This window comes from Ips typographus, linkage group LG4 (genome assembly GCF_016097725.1).
Source record: "Ips typographus isolate SLU linkage group LG4, UJ_Ityp_2.0, whole genome shotgun sequence".
NCBI lineage: Eukaryota > Metazoa > Arthropoda > Insecta > Coleoptera > Curculionidae > Ips > Ips typographus.
Window position 1 is genome coordinate 3,408,297 of NC_138425.1, and position 14,769 is coordinate 3,423,065.

At 35.2% G+C, this 14,769-nt stretch overlaps 1 protein-coding gene across 3 annotated transcripts in view; it reads right to left on the reverse strand.

Moving 5' to 3' along the window:
* The window catches only part of Nlg3 (Neuroligin 3), a 197,420-nt gene that overhangs the window by 44,146 nt on the left and 138,505 nt on the right, over positions 1-14,769 (reverse strand). Inside the window, exons 1-5 of one of the 3 annotated variants that reach the window (XM_081978890.1) lie at positions 14,163-14,571; positions 13,359-13,520; positions 6,430-6,627; positions 743-1,003; positions 324-526 (exon numbers count right to left, since the gene is read on the reverse strand). In XM_081978890.1, coding sequence (XP_081835016.1) covers positions 324-526; positions 743-1,003; positions 6,430-6,627; positions 13,359-13,520; positions 14,163-14,172 — 834 coding nt within the window. In that variant the 5' untranslated portion in view covers positions 14,173-14,571. Of the gene's footprint in view, positions 1-323; positions 527-742; positions 1,004-6,429; positions 6,628-13,358; positions 13,521-13,571; positions 13,774-14,162; positions 14,572-14,769 lie in introns of those variants that run through there. The other 2 variants (XM_081978891.1, XM_081978889.1) reach the window with 2 other exon arrangements.

A 14,769-nucleotide genomic window follows, 5' to 3' on the forward strand; every position in this document is an offset into this window, starting at 1 on the left:
TGCCAGAAACGCAGTATTTGTAATTTACCAGTCAAATTTTCCTGGTAGAGTAAAATATTTACTTTTATTTAATTCACTCATCACTAGTTTTAACCAAAAATAAGTTTGGTGCAAAACTCCTCTTGTGCATGTCTCACTTGTCATCTAATTTAATTTATTCAGGGGCAGTCAACTTAATACGATATCAAAAAAAAATGAAAACTAAATTTTATTGTCAAGACGAATACAACTCCAATCGAAAATAACGATAGAAATGCAAATTTAAAGCCAAAATAGCTCTATTTACGTCGGCAGTCGATCTATAACGAACATCAAAAACATACCTGATCATCATCTCCATTAAAAGCAAAATAAGCCTCCGCCTTGACGACGCCCAAAAGCAAATCGTAACGGCTCAGTTTCGATCTAACAGATTTCCGGAGGAGCACGCTGTTTAGAATGTTGATGGCGTTTTGCGGTTCCCCTTTTGAGGTTTTTCCGGTATTTCCGGAACCGCTGTCGTAGTCCGTGTAGTGCGGTGGGTCGCCTGTAGGGGAATAGTCACTTTAAAAAGCTAATATATGTTTTTCTACGTCGGAATTGCCATGCAAAACCACTTTAACGCGAATACCAATTGCGTGAAATTCGAGAACGCTAAACGACTGAAAAGGTTATTGCCTGCCGTGTGCAGGAAACCCTTTGTGTTCATTGATTATCGATTGTGTTTCAACTACAAAACTACTTTTTAAAAGGAAAGTCTTACCTGGTGGTTCGCCAGTATCAATAACGACTCCATCAACACTTGGCCCAAAAGCAAAAGAAAACTCGGGTGACACCACTGGAGTGGACATAAGCGTCTCCAAAGGCTTTTCCCGCAGGCACTTGAGTAGATGTGAGTGAGGCAGCTCAGGGGAACAATTTGCGTGTATCGCCACTAAAGCTGCATACCTCGATGGTTCGTGCACTAAGGCCCATGGACTAAGAGCAGATCCGGACATCAGGATAGCTCTATGGAACAATACTCCTGAAAAATAAATTAACTATACATTAGGTGTTTTAGCGCTGCATCGATATTTGAACAAAATTGCCTCTCGTTTTCAAGTGTTTACACGAAATTACTATAAAAGAAAACAAACAACGTTTGGAAAAGTAAAGATTTGATATCTTTCAGACGAATCCCCGGCCGAGTAACGAGATCGAATTGGCAGCACAGAAATTGTTTTCGTGCGGCAGAGCTTTTAACTTTCGTATATAAATCTCGGAAGTAAGTTTAAATGGATTTGTGTAATGGACAGAGCGCAGTTGAGAGTTGATTTTGTATCTATGAAATTTCTCCAGTAGGCACTTCAATTCGCTAAGGATTTCTGCTTTATATGATTGAGTATTGTTTGCCCTTAATACGTTCAGGAAGCACTAAGTACGCAGAGTATTGATCTTTCCAGAGAACCATAATTAATTATAAAGCTGTTTCCTTTGTAGGGGTGGTGGGTGGTTTTAAGTTTAAAAAACAAAAGGGGACGGTAGCACATGCTTGGACGCAGTACTGCGTAAGTAAATTCCGTTTCTTAGCTTTGTTTTGAGGAATTTAAATAAAAGTTTGCATTTAACCGCTAGAACTGTGGCTGTCTGGCTGTCGACGTTTTTGAATAACAAGTTCCAAACTGTTGGATGGCAAATTATATGGATGGCTTCATTTTATAAAATCTGATTTGAGGATATTTAATTAATTTAAGGAAAATATTAAAACGTATAAGAAAGACAACTGAAACTTTTGGTTTGCACCACGAATCGCAGACTTTTTTAGTCATCTCATTAACTTGAAATTACCAGAGGGTATGTAATGTGTATGTGTATGTAATATATTTATTTAAAATAGGCTTTACCGGATGTTCGAAAGATGGAAGAGACATCAAAAGTTTTTCTACACGACAAAGACTGTATCTGCTTGTGTAGAGGAGCACCAGAAACTTATCCTATAGAACATAGAACAATACTAAATGCAATTTGTCAAAAGTCGTAAAGCATATAAGGGAAGTGTTTGCCAGATATATTAACGGGGAAAGAATTCCCTCTAAATGAAAAGAAGCATGGATTACCCCGATTCACAAAAATGAAAACAAACAAGATGACTTCATAGAGGAAGGGTACAGTCCTCTGGAAATTGAAGAACAAGCTGGTTTTCGAGCCGGTCGCTCTTGTCTGAACCACATATTTAGCCTTGTCCAACTAAATGAAAAGAAAGCCGCCAGGAGCAGAGAGACGTATCTTCTGTCTGTCGATCTTACAAAAGCATACGACACGCATACGAATTAATGTCACGTTGATAGCTGCGGTCAGACAATTATACGACCATTCTACATCTAAGATCAAATTGAAAAACAAAATCTCAGACAGCTTTCCAATTACTAAGGGCTTAAGGTAGGTAGGGCTGTTGTCTCTCTCCCACACTATTTAAAATCTATCTGAACAAAGTGGAGAAGATAGTGGGATGGGCATACAAATAAGTGATGACAGAACCTTATACACCCTGCACTTTGCAGATGACCAGGTTGTTATCGCACGAGACAAAGAGGACTTAGGACAAGAAAGCTATTAAAATAGTACCACCAAATGGGGGCTGTCAGTAAACCGTTCCAAAACCAAATATTTATGTATTGGAAATGACAGAGATGACCTTCACCCACAAGAAAACGAAACGATAAGGTGCTGTACTGAATATACATACCTGGGGACAAAAATTGATAACGGAGGTCGTACAGAGAAAGAAATAGAGGACCGAATTATAAAAAGGGAAAAAGGTGATAGGCTGCCTGAACTCGATCCTGTGGTCCAAATGTATCTCTCGAGAAAAGAAGCACCTCTTATACCACTCAATATTCAAAAGTATAGTGCTGAAGGCAATTAACAACAAATTTAGAACGCCGGCTACTATCTTTCTTAGGAATGGACTTTTGGCGTAGATCAGCAGGCAGGTCGAGATTGGAAAAAATAACGAATAACAAAATTATGGAAATTATGAAGGTAGAGACAACTATAGTAGAAGAGATCCAACGTAGACAACTAATATGGTATGGACATGTGGAGAGGATGGAAGATACTAGAATACCTAAGCAGATCCTCAAATGGACGCCCACAGAAAAGAGGAAAAGAGGAAGACCCAAGGCGACATGGACCGGCGGAATAGAAAAAGCTATGTCGGAACGAAACCTGCAACTAGGGGACAGGGAAGATAGAAGAGGCTGGAGGCTAGGAACCGGAAGGCGCAGGACGCTATGAAACCGGCTATATAGGTATATAATATTTGTCAACAGTCTAAAGTAGAAAGACTTTAAATGTTCCAATCACACGTTTCTTAAATGATTTAGTAAATGGTCTGTACCAGTTGTACATCTAAAAGTACGGTAGTTTTGTGCCTAAGAAGTTGACTTAGGCTAGGTTAGTGTAGGGATGGGTTTAGCGTATATGTAATACGTATAAGGACTATGGATAAGGAGCAATCATACATTGTGCGTGCTGCTCGCGTAGTGCAAGAGCTAAAATTCTGAAAGTTTTCTGTTCAAATAACTGGGTTATCTGCATATAGATATATGAGAAGCAGCCCAAGTCTGCCTTTAAGGGAAACAAGACTTTTTTATGTTATTATTAATTACATGTTAACAAAAATATCTAAAAACAAAATTTAAACAGAATTATCCTTTATTTTTTCATTTCCACTTAATTTTTATAAAAAAAAGTTAAAAAGAAATCTATCGATTCACACTGCAGAGTTAAATATCCTATTTTATTCAACCTGTTTGATGTCTCAATAAGCTGACAAGCTTCGAGAGATTCGATGGTTATTCGGTCAGATTTTCCAATAAAAACAAGACACTTGGAATTTTGTGATTAAGGACATCGCTTTTGAGCTGAATTTTATACTTTTTGGCTTTGTGAAATTTTTATTATTACGATCTGATATCAAAGCGTAATCGGAGTTGTGGACTACTAGTCGAAATTAAAAGCGAATGAAAACGTATACCAATTCAAAGGTATATTTGTATTATTTGCTTTATTTCGATTTTTGGGGCTTATTTTAGCTTACAGTCGCAGAGAGATTACTACTTTTAACATTATAGTGAATATACCAGACACTGTTTTCGTTATTTTTCTGCCATATTTCATTTCAACTGTAGTTTGAGATACTTTATGATAGCAATTATATTCTAATAAAAATTAACTGCTGACTTATATTTGTATTTTTTTAGAGATGAAAAAATGCTCTGGTTACAGGAAGATAGGTTTCTGCGCATTGGACTTATCCTGGAAAATTAAATGGTAGAAGAAGTCAGGCTATATAACATTTAGGTACCTACCATATTCAAGACCGAGAAGGAAAACTTCATTAATTCATAATGAATAACCTCTAGACTAAACTTAAGTTTTGTACTAATAAATTACCAAAACCTGAAAGTATCTATGATTGGAGCAGGTGTTTTCACGAAAACCAATTTAAAACACTATTCTTCCTCAATTAACCAGTTCTCTGCCTTATTGTATTTTAAGTGACAGTATTTAACACTTTGCTGTAACGCAATTTTGCCTAAAACAATACCGCCTGTCTCCCGAACCGTCTTTAATTTAAATACCAAATATTGGAATCTCTATTATTAATCTTGGATTATTAATGACATCCGTCAATTAGGACATCGCCGGTCCTGAAATGGGTAAATTTCCGTTCATCTATTAACATTGTGATGACCCAGATATAAGGAAATTAACTGCTTTACGTGGATTTCTGTAGATCATGTATTTGTTAGTCAAAGGCCTTTAGAATTAAAATGTACATTTACTTACAAATCACCGGTTGTAGTTTTGTTGTTAACATTTTTTTTGTACAAACGTTGATATAAAATTATAGCAAAGATCGGCATGCTGTTTTAGAGATTGTGAGTGGCTACCCTGTAGTCACTTCTCTCTCTTTCCTCCCGTTGGTAATAATTTGCTAGTTTTGCTGTCTTTTCAGATACAAAATCAGATTCTCCAACGACAATATAGCTTTGTTGTTCATTTCACGTTTCCACCGAAATACGGTGTTGTTCCCTCTGCCTGGGAAGTTTGGTCTCAGAACCAACATCCATCATTTGCGTTTTCCCTTGTGCGCTTCAAACATGTACCAAAATAAATGCTCTTTAATCACTTGATAATAAGAAAATTGTAAAATAATAATTATGCAAATATTTGGTTTACTCATTTCAACAAGTTGTTAGGTCTTCCCCTACTGGAAAACCTTATAGTATTACATAGCAACATTGGCAATCACTTTATTTTTATTTACGACAGGTTTACCTACTTTTGGAATAGTTTTTAATATTTTGATGTTCACGTTCATGGCTTGTCATGTTTTTGAATGTTTTTCCCTAGTGGATGAATCATAGGTCTATTCTGAATTATTTATTTACCAAGGTAGACCTCAATATCCAGGATTCCCGAAAAGGATGATCTTCGTTTTTGCTTCCGCTATTTTTATGTGTAAGTTGACATCGTGCTTCATGTCCCTTTTAAGGGTTTCTTGGTTTTGGTGCACACTATTTACAACATTTTTGGGTAATTAACCAATTCAAACATTTGAACAAATTCTTCCGCTGTTTTTTTGGCACTGATCTACTTGATTCTTCTTTAAAATTCGTTGGCCTTTAATATCAATCACTCACTCACTGTTCATTAATAATTCTTTGAAATTTGATTTGATGTTGAATTCAATCACTCAGTCTTTTTTCAAAATTTCTCAGCAATTCGCCAGCTTAATCATAAAACAATTCTTTCTTAAAATCCACGACATGGATAAGAACAACAAAAATTCAATACTTTATAAACATGGGGGTTGTGTTTTTAAGGCAAAAAACTTTCCTTTAAAAGTTGCATGCCAATAACCCGCTCTAAATTCCGTGGCAGGTGAATCAGAATTCGAAAGTCACGTAACACGAGTAAATTACACGTGTGCGAGGGTTGGAATATGGGAGTAGAGTGTGGGTTGTGAATGCTGATAATCCTGACAATAATGCCTATTTCGTGTTTATTCCCGTTTTATCAATGGTTTAGCTAGAAGCCATTAGCTGAAATTCATTGTGGTCCATTTGTTTGCCGAATATCTGCTGACGTCTTTAAGATTAAGCCACAGCGAAATGAGATAAAGGGATATTGTGTTCGAGCCATTGTTTGGGAGCTTAACGGTAATTGCCTTCCAAACTAGGTAAAGTTTATTATTTGCATTTTAAGTTTTGCACTAAGAAAATCCTAGAAAAGTGATTACAATAAAATTGTAAAAATATCAATTATTAAAATTCTTTTATCTACAACTCAAAGAAAGTCGTTGCTTTAATGATCTGTGGATAGGTTCCTAATGATACACCTTTGACGCCAACAGGATCCACTCGTGTTAAAAACAAAATTTAAAACACATGTAATACTCACCTTCTGGTACAGCACTTGACGTAAGTAGAAAGTTAACACAAGCAGCCCCAGTTCCATGCCCCAACAGTGTTACGTTCGTATGATCTCCACCGAAAAAAGCAATATTCTCTTGTATCCAATGCAGGGCAGCAATTTGGTCCATTAAGCCGTAATTCGCCGGGTTTTTCGAGTACGGGTCGGTGTTGGCGTTCAGAAAACCTAAAATAGAAAAAAAAACGTTCGTCTGAAATAATCCCCCGAACGAAAACTTCGGTTGTTTGATAAACTTTTTCTGGGTCCTAATTGAAAAGGACATTTATCGAAAAGGTTCGCAACATGAAAGACACATGTAAAGGGTCAGGAAAGTTCTTAAATTTAATTTAGAAACTTTTCGCTTCACTATTTCCTTCAAAGTTCTTTAGATATTAAAGGAGCGGTTTGCGAAAACTATGGTAGACTTGTAAAGTTTAAATCTTATTTTGAGGCTTTTAGTCGCTATTGGAGAGAAGACTCAAATAAGGTTTGTGTTGTTATTCCAAAACTCCTCAACCGAAATTAATCAATCAATTCGAAAGCAATTACAGCGGAATTAGCATATGCCAAGATGTCAAGTTCCACAAGAACGTTATCCCTAAAATGCTCTGGATGGAACAACATGCCTTGCCGGAATTGTATGCAAATATCTTATTAGTCAACTACTGACTACTGGCTATGTAAATGCTAATAATGCAACCAAAACAGTCACTTAGCAAACCAAATAAAGTTTCTGTCTAGTTAAAAAGCTTACGATCGATCGGCAAGAATCGATTTTGGAATTATCAGGCCTAATATTTTATCTCCCGCCTGGTAATTTATGGTTCAATTACCCTATTTACGATAAGATGACGTTCGGCTTAGTCCTAATTAATTTTGGCAATGTCTTGTTCGGAAGCTCCGAACCAATTTACCCTCATCCGCCTATTGTAACAAATCACGGCGTAAATACTATTAATATGGGAATTACAGGCAGAACCGCACGTATTACCTTAACTTTGTGTTTCGGTGTTGACCAGAAAAGGTCAGTGAAAAGGAGATGCGGGATTGCATTGTGAACCAGTTTGCAGCAGATTTAATTGCCTTCTGGTTATCTTAGTAGCTTATGTTCAATTTTCAGACATCGGTTCAGTTTAAAGCTTTGTTGGCTTTCTCGTCAAAATGTAATGCTAATGTTAATGTACAGGGTGATTTATTGTATTTTGACACCTCCTTAACTCTAGTTATTAATTATTCTTAATCAATTCGTATACACGGTGTTCCAAATTTAAACTTGAAATTTTTTAAATAGGATGACCAATTTTGTATTTTATTTTTGGATTTTACGTCGATCTTCAACTGTTGCTGCCCCCCTACTCGTGCAGAAATCCCAATTTGAGCGAAATTTCCGTGCACTTTTTACAAAAACTGTCCATCAAACATAAAAAACGAGCAGTGGTGTCTTCTAAATTCAATTCTGTGGGACCAAAAATGCATCCAAATAAAACAAAAAGCTTATTTATAACACTATTAGTTACATATAGCTCCAAAGAATGGCAAATTATAGAAACCTCCTAAAGAGCACTATTCGCCACTGAAATGGACTTCTAGAGATGAGCAGCAGGGCGATCCAGATTGGAAGGACCAAGTAAACCATGAGTAATATTAATGTTTGATAAATGCCTCACAATTTGTCAAAACTAGCTATGATTAATAATCTTAACTAATGTCCCGTCCAAAATAATAAAGACCAATAAAGAGCAATCCGCTCCAATGTAAGCTTAATCCTATCCAGATGGGACACCTGGCACGCAGCTCCAATTCACGTTATCAACGGGGCCATTTTGAGGCATCAATAATTCTCTATCGGTTCAGACGTTTTCCGAAGGATTTAGCGTCTCAAACGAGGTTTCTATTATGTTTTATGGTGATTTTTATGGATCGCTTTCTTCCATTGGATGATAAATAACTTTCGAAAATAATGGCGGTTGTTCAGTTTTTTTATGCGAATGGCAATCTATTTTCCTATAGATAAAGGTTTTTCCGCCAACGCTGTGGTTGGGTCTTAGTTGCGCTTCCATTGTTAAAATTCAATTAGTGGGGGCTAGGTTTCAATTTATTTTCCACAGACGGCAAATAATTTTCGCACGGATTCAGTTAAAGGTAAACCAGCAGATATTTATTCCATTCAAAAGATATTAAAGCGTAAAATTCCATTTGTTTGTAATTGACTTTTTAAATAATCAAATATTAACTTACTGATTTACTTTTATTCACGAGGGTTTAATTTTAATGAAAAATATACTAAAATTTCAGGATAGGGTTAGATTTTCTAAGAGTTTAAGGAGAAAATATACAGGGGCTTGTCAAACCGCTGGGTGAATACTCAGACCAACTACTCAGTAGAAAAATTATTAAGCTTCCAATTTGGTAACTAGGACTTAGTAGTATTGTTCCTCTCCTGTATAACTAAGCAAAAGCCGTTTTACGTGGAAAAAAAATGTTATAAAACCCAGGAAATGTTATAAAAAACACCTGAACATTCAAGAAAAAGACAGACTCCATGAATGCGACGCTTCTAGTAATTGCTTTACATATAATGAGACTGCGGGGGGAAAGAAGCTCTTTGCTAACCATTAAAACCATCTACAGGTAACAGCTTGGGGGAGAATTTAAGTTTGCACCAGGTACATAAGCGCTTAACCTTATTTCGGGTCCGGAAAACATTTGGAATTTTATTCCGCTCAAAAAACGAAAAAAACGCGGTAGAAACGAGACCTGAGCTTTAGTTCATGGAGTAACTGTAATATATTAGATTCTTTTCAACAAAGGACATAAAAGCCGCTCCATTTATCACTTGGATTTAATTTAACTTTACGCTAATTTCCGCTTTAAATTAATAACTTACAGCACTGACGTTTAGCAGTTGCAGGCTTCTGTTGATCCTAGACTTTCCTAGTTTTTGGGATTTTTGTAAATACTGTAGTATACTGTCAAATATGAAGTCAAAAAGCAGAAACACGGGTCGCCAGGTTATCATCCTTGTTCTTTTCTGCTTCACTTTTTGTTGCGGAATTTACCCAAAAATCATTTTCCTGTCATTCATTACATCCGCGTTAAACTCTTCCATTAATGATAAACTTTGTTGATTTTTTTTAATTCAACGTTAACTTCTGCTCCGTTTTTGTTAGACATTGAGCAGGCAACAAGCTTCTAAAGGATTACTTTTTTTCAAAAACTTTTCTACGCTATCTATTATTAAGATGTGTTTTTCAGTTTTTCAGACTTTCCTCTCGCTTTGTTTTAGTTGCTTACTAGAAAACAACATTCAAAAATTCTGTCGTAATTAAACTTTACTCCGACACCATCCAACTTGCTCTTAAATTTCAACTCATTATGTTTAATTCTTTTATTTGGAAGTATAAACCGGATATTATTCTGGAACATTTGATAAGGAACAAAGATGTACTTTTGGCTTGTGAGAAAAATAGAAAAACTTACACACTATGCAAAATATTTACTTGTTAAACAAGTACCATTTAAGTTTTCTGAAACTTTTTAACACATAGCAAAACATTTATTCAGTTTGAACTGAGAGATTCACTTGCATTACATAAAAGTTTTAGTAGTTACTGAGTAAAAGTTAATAAGCACTGTAACTTAAGAAATTTATTTGTTTTTCTCTTCGTTCTGCAGTTCTAAAACCAAATGACTTCATAGTAGCGCAGCACAAACTAAAATGTTATCAGTTTAACTAACAAAAAGTCAACAACAATGTTAAAACTACGGTCAACTGACAATTTCCTAAAAATTCCAATTTCCAGTTAACGCCTTAATGTGCGTTATTAAAAGTTATGACGGTGATGAAAAAGAGTAGCGTGACATCTAATTTAAAGGCAATTTCGGGACGTTCTTTCTAGGTAAACGATTTTATGAATTGCTAAAATAAGCTGTGCTACAAGTTTCTCGTAAAGCAATAAAAATTTTATGAGAAAAATATGATTATAAAAGACAATTGCTTTGGCTCTGGAATATTCATTCTCTGCCAAGTTATTTTCTAGAAAATCAAGATGAATAATCAAATATAAATCTTTTAAAATTAGTTCTTCAAACGCAAATGCGTTTGGATAAAAGTTTCCAACATGATTGAAGTGTGATTAAATTAAAAATTGGAAATTAGTTACAAAAGGATTAGCTTGATCATACTTTTTTAGTGAAGAATAATATAAGAATTTCCTTTTTATGCTAATAATTACTTTTTTCAAACTGCTGCTTCGTGTATCAGATATTTCCAATTCTATTATAAATGGAAATATGCGAGATCAAACATTGGATCTCCCAGATAAGCAAATCAAAAGTTTTAAAAGCTTTTTAAATTGAGTTGACTTCGATATTAATACGATCCAAGAAGAAAGGAAATATTCTGTTTAACTGAATGTCGGATGTGAGCTCTGCGTGAGATTTACTTAGTTTCAATTCCATATTCTTAGCCCTTGGGCTTGAAATATGCCTGACGGTTTTTGTAGGATTCTGATTGTAATGTTTACACTGATTTGCAATATAAATTTAATTGGATTGTTCAAGAATATGCTAATAAAAAGTGAAAAACGGTAAGCTCTATATATTGGTGAGGAAGGTAAGCTAGACAATGGCCCTACAATTATATTGGTTACAATCTATACTTACATGCTAATTTTTCCAATTTTCCAACTTTACTAGTAAATTTATGGGTCTAAGGGCCGATTACACCGACATATTTAAGGGCACCCTAGACTAGGTTTTAATTTGACTATGATATTTTGCACATGATCTGTCACAGTCAAATCACAACTTAGCCTAGGTGAACCTTAGGGTGCCCTTAATTACGTCGGTGCAATTAGCCATAATTGAAATTTGCTTGAAAGATATCATTTTCCTGTCATGAGTGTCATTAATTTCATTAAAGTAATTTTCCGTCAATAACATTGTCACAATAAAATCATGAAAAACAAAACTGAATAAAAGGCTGTTTTGATTTGTTATTTATTGTTTTAGAGATTTTGGTTTATCAATAATAAAATAAATGAAGTAAAACGTTTCTGACAAAGTTATTCTTGTACCAAATGAGTAACAATCTTATAGCTTTTTTATGAAACAAAAATTGCAAAAATTACAAAAATTTTCAGCTTTTCGTAATTTTTCTTTATTATTTCATGTTTAAATTATGATAAATTAAATGACGCGAATCTGAAGATATTAATATTGAAACAATCTATAATTTACCAATAATTTACTGATAATTGTCAAATTAACTGTCATAAATCTCAGAAACACGTTTCGTATCGAACATAGGAAGAAAACTTTCCTAAACCCTGATATTTGCAACTTTTGAACACAGTTTGACAGTTAGAGACAAAATTGCTTGTCAAACCTACTTGGAGTGAGAAAATGTTAGTTTTAAGCACCTTTTTAAAATCCTCATTAAATTTCCTATCTAATAACGTAAAAAAACACTACAAAATTTGGTACAGTCATGGAGAAAAGCGATGTCAAAATTTGAACGGCCAGAAACACAGTTTGAAAGGACAGTCAGGAACGAAATCGCCTGTAAAACTCACTTAGAGTAAACAAAAGGCTATTTTAAACGCATTTTTGGAATCCTCATTAAATTTCTTATTCAAAAACCTGAAAAACTACAAAATTTTATACAGTCAGATAGAAAAGCGGTGTCAAAATTTCAACTATCAGAGACACAGTTTGAAAGGACAGACAGCCTGTAAAACTTACTTGCAGTAAAAAAATGATTATTTTAGGCACATTTTTGGAATTCTTATTAAATTTCCTATCCAATAACCTGAAACACACTACAAAATTTTCGTGGTAGAGTAAACTATTTACTATACCGGCAATTTACCCATCACTAACTTAAATATTTTAATTGTGGAAGAAATCTCGTAAATAACACAACAAATTGATAACAGACCACAAGAGGAATAAATTCTTCAAAGACTAGAAACTTGTTAAACTGCTTTTTATCATTTTTGTAAATCCTCCTTTCAAGCTAAAACACGTATAACGAGTCCGCCCTACGATGTCGTTACGAGATGGTCTGACAAATGGCATCATTTTCCTTCCGCGTCTTGTATAATACGCATTTGGAATCCCCGCATTGAATCTTCGAGGGCGAGATGCAGGTGAGGGGCCCTGATATGTAAAATAGGAAAGAAAAACTCACCGAGATACAAAAAGAGGAACAATGCGTTGTTTCAATGGAAAGAAAGGAGTTTTTGATTGCTGTTTTCTTTCATGGCAAGCTGCGGAAATTGTGACAGATGCGAGAGAAAATGCAAGCAATTTTCGTAATGTCTCTTTTGCCACTGCCTGAAAGTGGTTTGTGTAGTTCCTTTACATCAACCAAAAAAAATACGTGTGTGTATACTAAAAGAGAGAACATTTATTAATTCAGGAAAATCGTATCGGGTTATGTATGTCAGGGGTGCTGTAAAGTACAACCTGTTTTCCATTTAATATCGGTTTGGGCCTCAGGTGCTTTGTCTCCTCTGACAAATTAAAAAGGCACTCGCTTCCCGACAGGATTTTTTGTTATTAATGATCAGATCGGACCATTTTAATCAACTTTCAATCCATTACCATATCAACCGTTCATTCTTCATGTCGAACTTGTTTTAGTATTAATTTTGCGGCTTGAAAGTTCCGAATTCGATTTTAATTTTGTTATTGAGGTCACTCGGGTTGAAAATAAATTGTTCAGTTTGACATGGGTTATGTCTTGTGGTGTCTTTTAATGAAAAGCAAAGTCATTTGATTTGAATTTCAGGGGCGTTACGTATACTGTTCATTGTTGCGAAACTTGTAAACCTACTTGTAACCTATATTTTTATTCTCTTTAGGGTAAAACAGTACATGCTTTTGCAATAATTAAAGTAAACAATACTTACCCAAAATACCTAATCGATAATTAACGGTGACCACAACAACAGCACCGTAACTGGCCAGAACAGTTCCATCATAAGGGTTGCCTGAATTCCATTCATAACTTTCGCCGTGAATGAACACAATTACTGGATATTTGGCTTGGCTGCTGCCTTCCCTTGTGCCCGCTAAAAAGAAAAAGTATCTGATCAAATTACGATTCAACTTGTGTTTGTTACGTTTCATGTTAATTCAGACAGTTATTTTGAATTTAAACCCATAAAGAAGCTTTTGTGACTTAAAAAACTCGAATATAACTTGGACGAAGACGAAATACTTGGACGAATGAGAGCAGAGAATCAGGTTATGAAACCACAACATATTATAAGAAAGCTTTAAACAAAAATGTAATAAAATAGCAAAAACTGCTTAAACCTAAAATCAAACCTATCACTCTAACCTAACCTTATGTCACTAAACAACATTAAGTTATCTTCAGTCAATCCGAAGTACACGCCGCAATCGTTTTCAAGCTCCGAGGAGCGAGCAGAGCGTTTTTGACGTCACAATGACGTAATTTGACAGTTGGTTAAATTATGCTTTTGCTAAATTACGTCATCGTGACGTCAAAAACGCGCTGCTCGCTCCATGGAGCTTGAAAACGAATGAGGCCACAGATAAAACAAACCAAAAATTAGCTTTAACAAAAAAAGGAGATTGAAAAGAGGAAACTATAATATTCACTTTTAGGTTCTTGGGCACACGTTTTTGCTGTGGCTTTCACGTTAGCGCGAGAGTCAGATTCAGATAATAAAATGGGAGAATCTTACCACAGTTCATTCAATATCAAAATTTAGTCAAGGCTGACTTGAACTTCGTTTTAAGTAGCAACTTCTTGGGTTTCGAAATAAAACAGCAGTCACAATTAGCAATCAAAAAATACTACTCCATCAGCAGACTGCCCACATTTGTTGTTTTACGTCTTGGATCCTCACACTGAGTAAACTGTATTGCAGGGGGGTTCTGTACACACTGTACTTTGACTTGAGTTGAGTTTTTCAAAACTCCACTGATTCTGCAAGAGAAACTGTATAGATCTTATCTATACACGCACGATTTGTAAAACTAGCAGATTTATCAATCACACTGGAAACTACCAAATGGGAAATACACACTACCTATTAAATACGTATTTTTTGAGCCCCCAATAAACTACACTGATCATTTATTGCAAGAAAGCCGACTACCCACATAATAAATTATAAATTAATAAAGGCCAAAGATTCACTCTTTCAATTCAACCAACACAGCAACCAATCAGGAGCGTAAAAACGCAACACAGAGAAGCGTAATCTAACGTTAGTGTTGGTTAGAAAAGGATAGCGATGTCTGAGAGCGGGAGAGAAGACCTTGAATTTATTTGTTTTACCCTAATTG